This window comes from Eleutherodactylus coqui, chromosome 6 (genome assembly GCF_035609145.1).
Source record: "Eleutherodactylus coqui strain aEleCoq1 chromosome 6, aEleCoq1.hap1, whole genome shotgun sequence".
Lineage (NCBI taxonomy): Eukaryota > Metazoa > Chordata > Amphibia > Anura > Eleutherodactylidae > Eleutherodactylus > Eleutherodactylus coqui.
The window spans coordinates 68,779,364-68,796,560 of record NC_089842.1 but is presented as its reverse complement, the minus strand read 5'-3'; the positions used below and the strand labels follow the sequence as shown (position 1 = coordinate 68,796,560).

The 17,197-nt window shown below is 44.1% G+C and overlaps 1 protein-coding gene across 3 annotated transcripts in view; it reads right to left on the bottom strand.

The window, feature by feature from the left end:
* Nucleotides 1–10,824: 10,824 nt before the first annotated feature.
* The window catches only part of LOC136632209 (indolethylamine N-methyltransferase-like), a 34,829-nt gene continuing 28,456 nt past the window's right edge, over nucleotides 10,825–17,197 (bottom strand). For all 3 annotated transcript variants that reach the window (XM_066606936.1, XM_066606938.1, XM_066606939.1), the window contains 2 exons: nucleotides 14,149–14,356; nucleotides 10,825–11,423 (listed from right to left, as the gene is read on the bottom strand). In XM_066606936.1, coding sequence (XP_066463033.1) covers nucleotides 10,994–11,423; nucleotides 14,149–14,356 — 638 coding nt within the window. In that variant the 3' untranslated portion in view covers nucleotides 10,825–10,993. The remainder of the gene's footprint in view (nucleotides 11,424–14,148; nucleotides 14,357–17,197) is intronic.

The following is a 17,197-nucleotide window of genomic DNA, read 5'->3' as shown; positions in this document are numbered from 1 at the left end:
GTGTGTCTGTTTGTCCTTTATGCGCTACTACACCATTCATCCGATCGCCATGAAACTTTGGGAACTTGTTGAGTACACTCCTGGGAAGATAATAGGCATAGTAAAACTATCCTACGATAAATGGTGCACGTGCGAGCGTCGTCGACAGTTACGCCCCCCCCCCCCCCACGTAGATCGTTTGATTTCCATCACTGCCAAAAATTCTCTCACTTCGCAATGTCGTAGAAACATCAAATTTGGCACGAGCATTGATTATGTCATAAATAGGAAAAGTTAATGGGTCCCAACTCAATTATTCAATTCTAAGCGCCAAAGAATTAGCGTCCAAATTTTACGTACGGAATCTGATTTTCTCGCTTCCCAATGTCATAGAAACTTGAAATTTGGCACGAGCATTGATTATGTCATAAATAGGAAAAGTTAGTAGGTCCCAAATCAATTATTCAATTCTAAGCACCAAAGAATTAGCGTCCAAATTTTACGTACGGAATCTAATTTTCTCACTTCCCAAGGTCATAGAAACTTGAAATTTGGCACGAGCATTGATTATGTCATAAATAGGAAAAGTTCAAGTGTCCCAACTCGATTATTCAATTCTAAGCGCCAAAGAATTAGCGTCCAAATTTTACGTACGGAATCTAATTCTCTCACTTCCCAATGTAATAGAAACTTGAAATTTGGCACGAGCTTTGATTATGTCATAAATAGGAAAAGCTAATGGGTCCCAACTCGATTATTCAATTCTAAGCGCCAAAGAATTAGCGTCCAAATTTTACGTACGGAATCTAATTTTCTCACTTTCTGATGTCATAGAAACTTGAAATTTGGCACGAGCATTGATTATGTCATAAATAGGAAAAGCTAATGGGTCCCAACTCAATCATTCAATTCTAAGCGCCAAAGAATTAGCGTCCAAATTTTACGTACGGAATCTAATTTTCTCACTTCCCAATGTAATTTGGCACGAGCATTGATTATATCATTAATAGGAAAAGCTAATGGGTCCCAACTCGATTATTCAATTCTAAGCGTCAAAGAATTAGCGTCCAAATTTTACGTACGGAATCTAATTTTCTCACTTTCTGATGTCATAGAAACTTGAAATTTGGCACGAGCATTGATTATGTCATAAATAGGAAAAGCTAATGGGCCCCAACTCGATTATTCAATTCTAAGCACCAAAGAATTAGCGTCCAAATTTTACGTACGGAATCTAATTTTCTCACTTTCTGATGTCATAGAAACTTGAAATTTGGCAGAAGCATTGATTATGTCATAAATAGGAAAAGTTCAAGGGTCCCAACTTGATTATTCAATTCTAAGCACCAAAGAATTAGCGTCCAAATTTTACGTACGGAATCTAATTTTTACACTTCCCAATGTCATAGAAACTTGAAATTTGGCACGAGCATTGATTATGTCATAAATAGGAAAAGCTAATGGGTCCCAACTCGATTATTCAATTATAAGCGCCAAAGAATTAGCGTCCAAATTTTACGTACGGAATCTAATTTTCTCACTTCCCAATGTCATAGAAACTTGAAATTTGGCACGAGCATGGATTATGTCATAAATAGGAAAAGCTAATGGGTCCCAACTTGATTATTCAATTCTAAGCACCAAAGAATTAGTGTCTGTTTTTCCTTTATGCATTACTACACTAGATTTATAAAAACGAATGTATGTCTGTCTGTCTTCGCAGCAACGCGCGACGGGTAAGCTAGTCTAGGAATAAAATTAACCAAAAAAATTGGGGAACTTTTCTCATACAATTTCCACCCATTAAACGCTCAAATTAAGACCCTGCTACGAAAATATGATCTACCATGCTTCTCATGGTTTGGACGAAAAAACATCTTGAAATCATATGTGTTCCCTATAGCCCTCTACAAACTGCGCATGATTCCAATACACCTACCACTTTCTTTCTTTAAATCTTTCTGAATAGTCTTCACAGGTTTTGTGTGGAGACAGAAGAGACCCAGACTGGCACACAGCCTAATGATCAAGAGGAGATCGGAGGGGGGGATGGACTTGCCGAGCATCCAGGACTACTACAAATCTATCCAACTTGGGTATTGGATGGATCTGACTCATCCCTCCAGAGACTCGCTGTTACATGATCTCGCAAGGGACTCACATGAGGAATCTCTCTGGGAGGACCTCTGGTTCCCAAAGAGGAGCGCATATTGTGCAAAGGGTTTCAATATCCTTATTAAGGGCCCTTGTGAAACCTGGGACAAGATCAAAGACTCACTGGCCCCAACCCCCTCCCCATTGACACCTATTCGCAGTCTGAGCAGATTACTAGAAATCCCCCTAGACCCTGCTCCTTAAGTTTGTGGAAGCAGCTCCAGGGAAGAAGAGCGGGTGATATCCAGACTCTGGCACACCAAACGCCGGAGGAAATCTTAAACACATTGGCCCCCAATAGTACATTATCATTCCTGCAACTAGCCCACATGAAAAAAGTTGTAAGCGAATTTCTAACCAAATATACATCCTCCAGACCAAAGACAAATTTTGAAAATGCTCTAGTGGAGGATAAACCCAGCGCCAGAAAAATTTCTAACATTAGGAGTAATTTTATAGCCCCACCATTATTTACCAAACCAAACTTCTTAATATCCTGGGAAAAGGAATTAAAGATCACACTGTCCACGGCAGATATTAAACTAATCCTAATATTGGCATATGGCCTGTCCCTATGTGTCTTAATGCAGGAAAGCCACCACAAATTATTAGTCAGGTGGTACAAAACCCCTAATGGCTTCATGCTTATAAACTAGCCCCCCACAACAGGTGCTGGAGATGCAATGCAGCTATAGGCTCATACCTACACATCTGGTGGGAATGCCCGGGTATCGCCCAATTCTGGAAGGAAGTAGAAAGAGACTTGAGAGTCTTTTCACCTAATCTTGCAATCTTGCCGGACACAGTCTTCCTATGGAAACCATCACCAAACTTCCATCCTTATAGAAACAAACTAATAGCATTCTCAATAGATGCAGCCAAAGCACTGATCCCCCTAAATTTGCTCCAACAAAACCCACCCTCCCTGCTTCAGTGGAGAGAAAAAGTCGACATGATCTGCAACTTGGAAGAATTAACAAGCTGGTCAAGGGGCACCCATGAAGATTTTCTCCTAACATGGTACCCCTGGAGGGAGGCAAGGAGGAAACATTAAGATCCTTCCCGCTTGCCCTATAACCTAGATATAAGATGACAAATTTACCCTGGGCAGTAGGATGACGGAGACTGCGGCTGGACGGGAACTGCGGCTGGATTGGACCTCGGACGTTGACGAAAGGAGTACAATATCTCCCCATTGCGAGATGGGTTTCGGGATGGAGGAGAGAGAGTGATCTCTATGAAATAAGAGCAATAGCCTTAACCCTCCCCATACTCCCAACTCAACCCCACCATCCCCCCTCCTCCCCCCCTCCCCTCCCCATTTTATTCCAAATAAGTTACTCGGTTTTCTCAATGTCATTCTCAGCAATTTGACAAGTTATAATGTTAGATCCCACTTCAAGACACACTGTTTAATTCTAATGACAATGCTGAGGCTAAAGGTTTCTCCCTAATTGCATCCACCAAGGCTTCGTAATAAATAGTTGAGCGTTCCCGAGGTGAATTTCATCGGGAAACAGCGGGTATCCTCCGGGTTGAGAGCTCATGGCCCTATTTTCCACAGGAGGATAGTTAATCTTGGTCAGTGTCCCCTAAAAACTAGGGAGTCTCGCCATGGAGCGCCTTGGGAGAAACCTTGGGCACATTATTTTGCGGTTTAGGCTGAGAACAATTTATTGCCTGTAATGTATATTACTTGAAAATTATAATGAAAAACACAATAAAAATTTGATTAAAAAAAAAAAGAATTAAAGTACCTTCGTGGTTGGAGAAGTTAATCATGCAGGATTCTACTGCGTCTGGGCTGCTAATGGCCACTATAGGATTTCTGCCACATTTTATGCGGTGGTAATCCGCAGCATTGTCCCGCAGCTATTAGGTTCTATTGAACCTAATAGCTCAATGTTTACGCTGCAGAATTCCACTGCGTAAAAATAAAACACGGCATGCTCTATTTGCCACGTGAATATGCGCGGCCGTCTTTCATTGTAGTCAATGAAAGCAGTCCGTCATGCTATATCATGTGAATACGCGTCCCCGCCCACCGCATCATCCAGCTGTCACGCGCTGTACTGCGCATTCGTATAGCTGATCCATAGTAGTGAGTGTGGGGTTTTGGTGGGCTGGGCACCATGGCGGACTCTGCTGCCATATTCCGCTGGTGAAGTCCGTCACGGCCGTGGGCATGAGACCCTACCTTAAGCAATTTTGATGTTAAACTCCTTATCTTGCATATTCAGTGTTTTTGTTTCTTTTGACCAATGTTAGTAAATTAATTATAATAGATTTGAATTACTGTAATTGAATGTGTGCCCCTATAAAAATTGATGCCTGTCAATCAATAAACAGGTTACTTTGATCATGCCAAGTGTTGTTGAGGTGGGAGTTAATCTTTTTTCCTCAACTTACCTCTAAGGCCTTAGTCAGTCGGGCGATTTTGCGCGCGATTTGCGCATGCGCCTGCGTCCGGCGATTTTATAAAACCATTGCTTTGCAATGGTATCGGACACATGAGCGCTTTTTATGCGCTTGTCCGATAAATTATAGAACAAAAAATCGCAGATCGCACCTATCTGCGATCTGCGATTCCTGTTCTCTTCTCTATATGCGCTCAATGGGGCCGGCGGCAGCAGCGCCGACCCCATTGAGAACATATAGAAGACAAATCATTCTTCTCTGCCACAGCTGTAACAGCTGTGACAGAGAAGAACGATGTTTGACCATTGAATTCAATGGAGCGGCAATACAGCCGCTCCATTGAAAGCAATGGGCTGCCGGCGTGCGCGGGGTGAATTGTCGGGAAGGGGTTAAATATATAAACCCTTCCCTGCAATTCATTCTAAAATGTGTTAAAATAAAAAAAAATTGTATACTCACCTTTCCGCTGCAGCCGGAGTCCAGCCGCGGCCGCTGTCAGTTCTCCTGAACTGCTTCTTGGCACTATTCAGCCGGCGGGGCTTTAAAATCCCCGCCTGCTGAATGATCTGCCTCTGATTGGTCACAGCCCTGACCAATCAGAGGCTGAAAACACTCACACACCCATTCATGAATTCATGAATGGGTGAGTGACTGCTGCCTCTCAGCGCTGAGCCAATCAGGGGCAGGTCTGACTCACATCCATTCATGAATTCATGAATGGGTGTGAGTGAGGCATGCCTCTGATTGGCTCAGCGCTGAGCCAATCAGGGGGCAGGTCTGACTCACACCCCCTTCACACCCACTGCAGGACGGCCACGCGGAGCTCCGGCTGCCGAGAGAAGGTGAGTATACAATTTTTTTTTATTTTAACACATTTTAGGATGGATTGCAGGGAAGGGCTTATATATTTAAGCCCTTACCGACAATTCATCCCGGGCTCGCCCGCAGCGCATTGCTTTCAATGGAGACGGCTGTATTGCCGTCTCCATTGAATGCAATGCGCTGGACAGCTCCGGCCCGTTTCTAATGAAACGCGGCTAGGAGCAGATTTTCGGGCGATTTGCGGGCGACTTGCGCGCACCGGTCACGCGATTTGCGGATGCGCATCCGTCATGCGATCCGCAAATCGCGCGAAAAATCGCCCGTCTGACTAAGGCCTAACTAAGAATCTGGACCCCAAAAGCATATTGTATAGCAAATATAGATTTTTTTTTCATTAACACATGGGATACTGAGTACAGTTCTAAACATCAGTACTCAGGATAGACATTGGAGTGCTTGAGGAAGTTCAAAGAAGTGCAACTAGATTAAGAAACAGAATGGAAGGATTAGAATACACAGAGAAGCTATTAAAGTTGGGACTATTCACCCTAGAAAAAAGACGGGTAAGGGGCAACCAAATTAGTATGTATAAATACAATAGGGGACAATACAAGGATCTCTTCCAGGATCTGTTTATACCTAGGACTATGATGGTAACAAGAGCATCCTCTATGTTTAGAAGAAAGAAGTTTTCGTCACTAACACAGAAGGGAATTCTTTACTGTAAGAACAGTGAGACTATGGAACTCTCTGCTGAGGACATGGTGATGGCAAAAAGCGACAGATAAGTTTAAGAGGGAACTGATAGTGGGTCTTCTGACTGCTGGACTTGGAGTCAGGAAGGAACCTTCTCTGAAGAGTATTGATCTAGAGAATATTCGCACTGCCACTATGAAGAACATTGGCCTCTTCTTATTGGTTTTTTTTTGCCTTTCTCTAGGTCAACATGGGGGAGTTAAGTGTGGGGGGGGGGGGGGGCGCAGAGGTGGAAACATGCTGAACTCGATGGATATTTGTTCTTTTCAACCTAAGAGCTTATTCACATAGGCATATATCGATCGGGTTTTCATGCCTGGCCGATATACGCTGCCCCTCTCTGCAAGGGGAGGAGGTGGAATAGGCCAGGTGCTAGTGCACTGAGGTCCCACCTCCTACCACTGTTTGCAATGGGAGGGTGCGGCACGGGACGGAAATTAAATAACACCAGAATTGTGTTCTTTTGCTCACCCCATCTCAAAGAAAAAAGAAAATGTAATAAAATGTTGTATGTACTCCAAAAATTGAACTAATAGAAACTATAGGACATCCGTCAAAAAATTAGCCCTTGTAGAAAGTATGTTGACAGAAAAATTAAAAAAAAGTATGGCTTCCAGACAATGGCGACAGAAAATTAAAACAAATGAAATATCTTTAGAAAAAATAAAACTACAGCACAAAGAAAAAAAAACTATAAAAAATTTGATATCGCAGTAATCCTACTGACCCATAGCAAAACGTTATCATGCCATTTTTGTTGCAGCATATACACTGTAGAAGCAAGATGCGCCTAAAGATGGCGTGATTTTATTTTCCCCATTTTATCACTTAGAATTTTTTAAAAATTCTCTGTACATCATAGGTACAGTAAATAGTATCTGTGAAAAATACAACTCGTCCTGCAAAAAACAAGCCCTTAGGCTGCATTCCCACGAACGTATATCGGCTCGGTTTTCACGCCGAGCCGATATACGTTGTCCTCGTGTGCAGGGGGGGAGGATGGAAGAGCCAGGAGCAGAAACTGAGCTCCCGTCCCCTCTCTGCCTCCTCTCCACCCCTCTGCACTATTTGCAATGAGAGGAGGTGGGGCAGAGGTGGGGGCTAAGTTTTGAGAATTAGCCCCGCCCTGTCCCGCCTCTCCCCATTGGAAATCGTGCAGAGGGGCGGAGAGGAGGCAGAGAGGGGGCGGGAGCTCAGTTCCTGCTCCTGGCTCTTCCATCCTCCCCCCCCCCTGCACACGAGGACGACGTATATCGGCTCGGCGTGAAAACCGAGCCGATATACGTTCGTGGGAATGCACCCTTAGACATATATGTCGATGGATAAATAAAAGAGTTATGATTTTTTTTAAGAGGGAAAGAGAAAAAAAAAAAGACCATGGAAAAAAAAAAGTCCATGTCCTTAAGGTGTTAAATACAAAATTCTAATCGTTATGCATTTATCCTCCCAATTATATACACACACATGTATTAGTGAGCTAGTGTTATCTTGGTAAGGCTAATCTCATATGGGCAATTGCAATATCGGGCTGTGAAACTCGGGTTGATATCACGCTCACGGAAGTGCAATTTCCCCCAGGATGTCAGGTGTTTGTGTTAAAAATGACAAGCATCACTTCAGGGACAGCCGTGGCAGAAGAACAGCAAGTGTTTCCCTTGTTTTCAATGGGAAACCTTGCATTGCACGTGCGTTCCTCGCATGCAGTGCAATTCTTTTCCGGACTCCATTGACAATGGGCTATGCATTCCAAGGAAACAACTGAAGATGAAACATGCTGTTGCAGGAAAAAAAATATCGCTAATGTATTTGACCCCATTCAAGAGAATCGGGTTCATATTCGTGCAAAATTCATGCGACTTATAATGTACAAATCTTGCACAATTTTGTGTAAAAGCGGCCTTAGAGTGCATTCAGACGACCATATATCGGCTGGGTTTTCACGCCCAGCCGATATACGGCGTCTCTCTCTGCAGGAGGAGGAGGCTGGAAGAGCCGGGAGCAGTGCTCTGATCTCCCGCCCACCTCTCTGCCTCCTCTCCACCCCCTGCACTATTTTCAATAAAGAGTGGCGGGACGGGGTATGCTAATTCCCGGAACTTAGCCCCGCCCCGTTCTACCTCCTCTCATTGCAAATAGGGCAGAGGGGCGGAGAGTGGGTGGAGAGGAGGCAGAAAGGGGGCTGGAGCTCAGAGCACTGCTCCTTGTTCTTCCAGCCTCCTCCCCTTGCAGAGAGAGACGCCGTATATCGGCTGGGCGTGAAAACCCAGCTGACATACGGTTGTCTGAATGCACCGTTAGTTATACCTTTCTATCTGAACCTCCTGGCCTCTTTGTCTTCAGATAGTCATATGATCTCACTTCTGACCTGCTCAGATTTGCTTTGAGTTCTGCTGTCTGAGGGTGACTACCCACTACAGTTCTTTTTCACTGTGAAATTCGCAGCGTTTTTTTTTCTCCAGGGGTCTATGGGACTTGTAATGTTAAAATTTCACGGTAAATTGTGATTTTGCCGCGATGCGTTTTTAACATTAGAAAGCCCCATAGACACCTGGAAAAAAAATGCAGCAAATTCGCAAACGCTAGTGGGTAGTCACCCTGAAACTAGTCAATTTTGGAGTTTGTGTGATGCCATTACCACAGAAACTGCTAAGATGGTGCATTATCGTCTATCACAGTAACTGAGCATGATCACATAGATCCCACCACACAGTTATAGCGGAGGGTGCTTGAAGAAAGGCAGCAATATATGGTGCAAAAATAAACATCCAGCAGGATGTAACTTTATTACTTCATTGGCATAAAAACAGGCGATGTTTCGACTCTGGAGTCTTTATCTTTTGGATTGTTCTAGAGATCATAACTAAAGATGAGCGAGTATACTCGGTAAAGGCAATTGCAGGGGAGAGCGGAGCGGAACGCAGGGGAGATCTCTCCCTCCCTCTCTCCTCCCCGCTCCCTCCTGCTGACTGCCGCTACTCACCGCTCCCCCGCGCCGCCACCTGAACATTTCATCTCGAGCTGGCAGGTACTCGGTAAAGGCAATGCTCGCTCGAGCAATTGCCTTTACCGAGTATACTCGCTCATCTGTAATCATAACTCATCCTCCTGACTGTATACCTATGGTCTGTAGCTTATTAAGACGAATAAAGAAGGCATTGATAATTAAACTGTTCCCCCAGAAGGCACAGATAGTATAGCCTTAGCTAATGCTGTTCTGTTGCATCATGTGATTAATTTGAAACTGCGAGCAAAAAAATCTCATCATCACGATTGTGCCTGATAAGCATCAGATTGGGGGCTGCACTGTATGGAAGTGACTGCAATATGCAGAGAAGACCAGAGTCAAAATTGAAAACTCTTGCACTTAGGTTCCCTGATGAAGCTACACATGTGGTTGTTTGTTTGTTTTTTATGTGGCACGTAAATGGATGAATATTTTGATTTTTTTTTTCACCTTAGGCTGGGTTCACACAGGGCGGATTTGCCGCTGAAATTCCGCGTGGAATTTCGCCGCGGCAAATCCGCCCGCGGCCACTAATCTCGGGATTAGCCAGCCATGTGGATGAGATTTCTCAGAAATCTCGTCCACACGGGACGGCCAATCCGCTGCGGTAAGTCCGGCCGAAACCGCGGCTGCGGCGGCCGCAGCCGCGGTTTCAGAATATGCAGTATGTCTGTTTATCTTTTCTTTCCGCCGCGGCCGCGCTCTCCTCTATGGGAGTGCCGGCCGCGGCGGAAAAGCGAGCGGCCGGGCTGCTTCAAAGCCGCCGCGGGTTTTTCCGCAGCGGTTCTCCCGGCGGAGATCTTGCGGTTTCGGCTGCGGCCAAACCACGGGATTTCTGACGGGAATACGCCCCATGTGAAGCCAGCCTTATTATCCCTTGCTCTGTTTTTCTAGCTTTCTTCATATGGCTCAGCACATCACATTGTCCTCTACTAGCACATATATAATTCTACAGGCATGTAAAGGCCACTTGGCATTATTTATATGTATGTAGCCTTATGAATGGGTTATGAAATGTAAAGTTTGGTTTGTCATCTCTTTGCTGATTACAATCCTCATGTCTTTTCTTCTAGAGGCATGATGGGATATGTCACCCAATTCCTTTAAACAATCAGGGATGTGTTGAATAAAATGCACCACACTCTTCCAAACTGTCCTCCAAACAGGACTAAAGGCCCATTTAGACAACGATTATCGCTCAAAATTCGTTCAAAAGCAGTCTTGAGCGATAATCGTTGTGTCTAACTGCACTGACATTGTGCAGTTTTTGTTAACCCATTGCTGATCATTGTCTTTCATACTCCACATGGAGCGCACAGCTGCATCTCAGCTAAGTGCTCCTGGAGCAGCCAGGGTATGGTGAACACAGCTGTCCGATAATCATTGTGTATAACAGCCGGGCGCCTCGAGCAGAGAACAGCTGGATGCAGAAGACAAGCGGCCATGCTTGTCTTCTGTATCCCCCGCTCGGAGCGCCTAGTGATTGATCAACGCTTGAGTGATCACCTTGCGCTGTAATGGCACACTTAGGGGAACTGCTGTGTACGTGCAAACAGACTCAACAGGTTAGATTTTTAAGGGCATTTTCCAGTAAAGTACTGAGACCTGTTTTAATCATAACTCTGGTCTACCTCTGCTTCCCTGTAAGTTGTAATAACTATATGAAGTAAAATGCTCAATGGACCTCAGAATAACCATTTAATATTATAATTCTTTTATTCTTATTTTTGACTTTTCAGACACAACCCAATCATATATTATAAACTTGCTAACATTTTGCATATATGTTTACACGTAAGAGCATGCAGGTACAGTATAGGCCAATCTCTAAAAAAAAAAAATGTACTGAAGAATTTGGCTTTAGTTTGGTTTACGGGCATGAATAAAATAGTGAGTTTGATAATCGGAAACATCCATCCATGTTTTATCAGTACGCGGTGTGTACACGGCTTTTTCAATTTGATAACCAGCTTCATTAAGAGCCCTTTCCAGATCTTCCTTTTCCGCAACCATTGAGGTAAAACACTTTTTACCAACATGATAATAAGTAGAATTCAGTCCACTTAAGAGTAAAAGGTGACCTCCAGGCTTGATCAAGTCCTGGAAATTTTTTAGAACCTCACAGAATGAGTTTGTGTCCTTACATGCAACTTCAAGACAGAGGCAAGACAGGAGGCAATCAACTGGTGGGACAACAACAGGATCATAAGGGTTTCTTTTTAGAGCGTCACATTTCAGGACTTCTTTCACCTTGCTGCGGAGTTTCTCAGCTTTTTTCTCCCAATCCTCCCTTAAAACACACAAGAATCAAATGTTAGATTATTTAGATATAGCTTTTGTACTCTAACTAACCTGTCTGAATGCACAACTTGATGTTCATTAGCGTAGATGGACTATAACAGCAGTGCAGTTACTGTCTAAGGCTGGATTCACACGATCGTATATCGGCTCGGTTTTCACGCCGAGCCGATATACGTCATCTCTCTTTGCAGGGGGGGGGAGGCTGGAAGAGCCAGGAGCAGTGCTCTGAGCTCCCGCCCCCTCTCTGCCTCCTCTCCGTCCCTCTGCACTATTTGCAATGGGCAGAGGCGAGTGGGGGGTGGGGCTAATTCGTGGAACTTAGCCCCGCCCCACCTCCTTTCATTGCAAATAGTGCAGAGGGGCGGAGAGAAGGCAGAGAGGGGGTGGGAGCTCAGTTCCTGCTCCTGGCTCTTCCATCCTCCCCCCCTGCAGATGAGGACGACGTACATCGGCTCCGCGTGAAAACCGAGCCGATATACATTTGTGTGAATCCAGCCTAAGAGAAACAAAAAGGGAAGACACCAATGCTCATTCGGATTGCTGAGCAGTGAAAAAGAAGCATCACTTGGTCAGACAAATCCAGATTTCTGTAGCTCCATGCTCAAGGGAGGGTCAGAATTTTGTTCAAACAGCATAATTTGATGAACCCTTCCTATCAGTTCTTAAGAGCATGTCAGCACTTCCATATAATTTGTGGCAACTACAAGAAGCTTCCTGTCCGTATGGGCCAATATTCCTGTTGAACGATTTTAATGTTCAAAGTAAAGAAAATTTACCAGAAAAGTAACAAACAAGTCAGAAAGTATTGGATGATAAAAACACAAGCAACGTTAGAGTTTAGTAAAAAAAACAGGTATTGGAAAAAAAAAAAACAAACATTCAAAAGTCCTTTGGAGGGCCAGTTAAAATGTTTCATAACCTGAGAAAAAGAAAAAATGAAAATAGAAAAAAATCCAAAGAGGGTTAAAGGGGGAATGGAAAGAAGGGGTAGGGGGAGCCATATTGTGACATTTCACCAGATCCAGTCATGTTGCCCAGAACCTATGCTTGCATAGCTGGTGACTATTAGATAAAGGGATCTTAGCCTGCCATATATTGCCATCAACTCCTCTATACTTGTTGTGTGATTAAGAAAGTCCACAAATTCTGTTCAGGAAAGGATCAAGTGTGACTTCTAATATCTGAGAAGCAGAACTCTAATAGCACCCGTGAAGTGATGGAGTAAGCCCATTTTCATTTTGGAGATGGGACCTGGTAAAAGTGAGAGTGAGATTACCATTGGGGGATGGTGCATTTTTGCTATCACACACTGGATTGCATAGATGAGCAGTTACCTTCCAGAAGGGCTGCAAGATTGGGCAGTCTTACTATATGTATTTATATGATGCAGTGTCAGAAGCAACATCAGCAAGAATCTGAAGTAGTGGGAAATATTTTGTTAAAGAGTCTCAGTCAGCAACTTTGAGCCCCATAAGCTAAGCAGATAATAGTGGGGAGCACACTTTGGTCCGGTTTTTCCTGTGTGCCGCCCCCTTCAGTCACGCGAATTTGTGAACGCATGTGTTATGTGCACAAAAATCTGTGTGTTAAAACGCTCGTGTGACTGAGCCCTAAATAGTATAATTGAAAAATCACAACTCGGCCCGCAAAAAACAAGCCCTCAGACAACTATGTAAATGCATAAATAAAAGAATGGATTTATATTTTTTTAAAAGGGTGGTGGTGGTGGTGAGGGGGTTAAAAAAAACAATGGGGGGAAAAAAGGGCTGCATCCTTAAGGGGTTAAATGGTTAGTTGAATTCATTTTACCACGGCACGTTGCCATCCACCCTGGAAAGTATCACTGCAGGAGCATGATGCATTCCTCTATGGAATGTGTGGCCACTGCCAGTCACTGCATGTAGGTGTCTGTTCCATGGTGTGGAGTAGCCTCATGCTTGGGTGGGCGGTGATGTGTGTGTTTCATCTTAGAGTGCTCCATCTTGTGATTACCAGTGATCCTGCTTCCGCCCATCAGCTGAGACTATGCCAGCTGCTGGATTATAGGGATGCTATCTATGCAAGTTAGGCCTGGTTTACATTGGTCAAGTAGATCAAGTAGACAGGGAACAAAATTCTGAGAGCTATAACTTCTAGAAGCAGATCATTTACATGTAGAGATAATTTATATGTATCAATTCATATAGATTTGCCAGACATTGAGACATTTTTGTAAATGGCCATCACCACGTGCTCCATGGTTAATACATATAACAATAGGCATCCTTAGTGGGTGCTATTGAAGATAGGAAAGGGTTCTGTCAGAGTTCCTTTATTACAGACCTGGACTGTAGGGGCGTTGTAAAGAGCTGTAAGTAAACAATGATTTCAAAACCTAGTGGAAATCGCTGCAGTTTGAAAGGCTAAAGGAGGTCCAATGGGCTACAAGATGGGTCTCTTTAACAAGGTGACCAATCAGTAAATTTGCTTGTGTGAGAACATATCAAGTTTGCAATATGAGAAAACTTTCACAAGATTCATGGAGGAAAATGGATGGCCACAAGTAATGCTATATTTAAGATTATTGCTGTTTTACCTTACTTATGCTCAGTGGGATTATAGTGGCTACATTGTACCACTCTGCACAAAACTCATCGCATATTGAGATGCTATACCTTACCAAATACACACAGTTATACATTAAGTTGGTGTGAACGTGAAAAAGGATTCAATACCCGTTTCCTTCCAGCTCACATACAAATTTGATAATGTGAGTCCAGTCAAAAGCATCTGGATCCTTCTTCAGCCATTTTTGGAATTCAGCTCGGTTCTGTTCAACGAAATCTGAGACTATGATGTTATCAAACACTTCACAAGCTGAGAGGAGTTGATAAATGGTGGGTCCAGTGCCAAAATCAAGCAGTGTATCCCCTCTTACTCCACCTTAAAAGAGAACATTTAAATATCTGGTTAGAAAGGACTATTACTAGGAATAAAAATATTACTGCACAAGCCAATCTTACAGAAAGGTGATGAGGATGTTCTCCTGGGTGAAAACCATTTTAATGATACGTGCTCAGATCTGGCAAGGCATATTTATCAACCAGTGGCTTCCATTTTAATTTTGCAATTTGTTTGACAAATGTGGCCCTGATGTAATAACTTGAGGACCATGACTGTGATGTGGAAGTGTTTTAGATCAGGATGTGATTGTTCCCAGCAAGAGAAACCACGTAATCTTGTAGATATGATACCTTTTAATGGCTAACAAAAATACATGATGTTACAGCGAGCTTCCGAACCAACGCAGGGTTCTTCTTCAGGCTAAATGGATTGGATCTGACGAGGCATGGACATTTATACACATTTATAACATACATACTTATGACAAGACACAGATATGGATGTAATTGGTTCGCACTTAAAAGGAATTCTGCAACAGAAAACAAACTTTTTTTGTCTAGGCACTGATAGCGGAGTGAAAGTTTTATGGTCCCTAAATTACTGTTGGGGGGAAAGGGGGGAGGTCGGTAGGGTAGAAATGCTGCAAGAGGTACACTGACATTTTTAACTAAACACTGATAAGGTAGTGAAAGTTCATGGTCCCTGAATTACTGTTGATGGGGGTCTTATCTGTGCAATAAATGTCTCACACTTCCCATTCACGCATAAATCCTGGGAACAATTTAACCCAGTATTCAGGGTGTCAAAGGTTGTTATCAATTTATATTTCCAAATTCTTCTGTGGTTTTGTGACTTGAAACCACCCTTTAATATCAAAACTCTCATATCTCCTATGTCATGTCCATGGTTAGAAAAGTGCTCGGCCACAGGTAATTCTCTTTTTCAGTGTTCAATCGTGTGGCGATGAGATCTTATCCTGGCATTCAGTTTCTGTCCTGTTTCTCCAACATAAAGATCCCCAACAGGACATTTACTGCACATGATCAGGTACACAACATTGGACGTGGAACATGTGAATGTCCCTGGGATCTTATAGTTCTGCTGTGTGTTGGGGATCCATATCCTGTCCGCAGTCAGTATATGTGAACAGGTCTTACAGCTCCTTACATTACAGGGATAAGTTCCTTTTTGTGTGTCAGAGGGCAATGCTCTCCTGATTATAAAGTTCCTTAAGTAAGGAGGTTGCCTGTAACACAGAAGCGGAGGGTCCGGGAATATGGTTTTCAGACGGTCATCCTTGTGTATGGTATGGTGGAGTTTCTTTGCGGTTTTCCTTAGTACCTCTAGTTGCGGATTGTAGGTCACTACTAGAGGCACACGATTGTTTCTTTCCTTCTCCTTGTATTGGAGTAATTGATTCCTGGGTTTCCTGGTGGCTCTGGTGATTTGGTCATCAATTGAGGTGGGATGGTAACCCTGATTTATAAATGTCCTTTTAAGATGGTACAAATGTTCCTCTCTGTCTGTTGGGTTGGAGCAGATCTGGTTATACCTGATGGCCTGGCTGTAGACAATGGACTTTTTGATGTGTTTAGGATGGAAACTGTCCCATCTGGGGTATGTAGGCCGATCAATCGGTTTTCGGTATAGGGATGTCTGTATTGAGTTGTTTAAAATCTTTATGATGGTATCCAAAAAGTTGATTTATGTATGCGAGTAGTTTAATGTCAGGTTTATGGTGGGGTGGCACGCATTGAATCTTTCATGGAATTTTATTAATTCTTGTTTGGTGTGGGTCCAGATGATCATGATGTCATCAATATAGCGAAAGTAGGCCAATGCTTTGCTGGGTCAGGAGGCCAGAAAGTCATTCTCCAGTTTTGCCATAAAAAGGTTGGCATATTGCGGTGCCATTATACTGCCTATGGCAGTCCCGGTGAGTTGCAGGAATATCTGTTGCGAAAGGAGAAATAATTGTGTGTGAGGATGAATCTTGTGAGTTGTAGCACTGCGTCAGAGGCGACCCCATTGGCCTCAAGGTGCACCTGGCAGGCAGTTAGTCCATCCTCGTGTGGGTTGTTGGAATACAAGGATTCCACATCCATAGTGGCCAGGATAGCGCCATTGGGGAGGGGACCTACGGTTGACCGTTTGTTCAGTAGGATCTCAGTGGCAGGTTGGGGCCCAGGGGGAGAGGCAGTGGTGCGACCCGGAGGCGGTGAACGGCCTTCGTCCCACTTTGTGGGGTGCTTGGCCATCATATGCCTGCGCATGCTGGTGGTGGGGAGGCTGGTACTGGTGGCTCCCGACTGATCATGGCGCGACACAGGTTGCAAACCACTGTTCATCGGTCTTCCGTGCTCTCACTGAAAAACATCCACACCTTTGAAGATCTAGGCCTCTGCACTGTGGCTTGGCGCGAGGGGGTGCTTTGGGAAACAGTTGGGGGAGTCTTAGCTCTGGCCCTGCCTCTACCCTTGGCCACCCCACTGCCTCTTCCAACCTGTCCTGCTGCTGCACTTGCCTCCCCCTCTGAAGACCTCTCCTCAGTTGACTTAGCGAACCAGGTGGGGTCAGTCACCTCATCGTCCAGCGGCTCTTCCTCCGAATCTTCTGTGTGCCTCCCTCGGACTTACTGCCCTTACTACTACCTCACAGATAGACAACTGTGTCTCATCATCATCGACCTCCTCACCCACTGAAAGCTCTTGAGACAGTTGCCGGAAGTCCCCAGCCTCATCACCTGGAACCCGGGAACTTTCCAAAGGTTGGGCATCAGTCACGATAAACTCCTCTGGTGAGAGAGGAACCATATTTTCCCAATCAAGGCAGGGGCCCGAGAACAGTTCCTGGGAGTCTGTCTGCTCATCAGAATGTGTC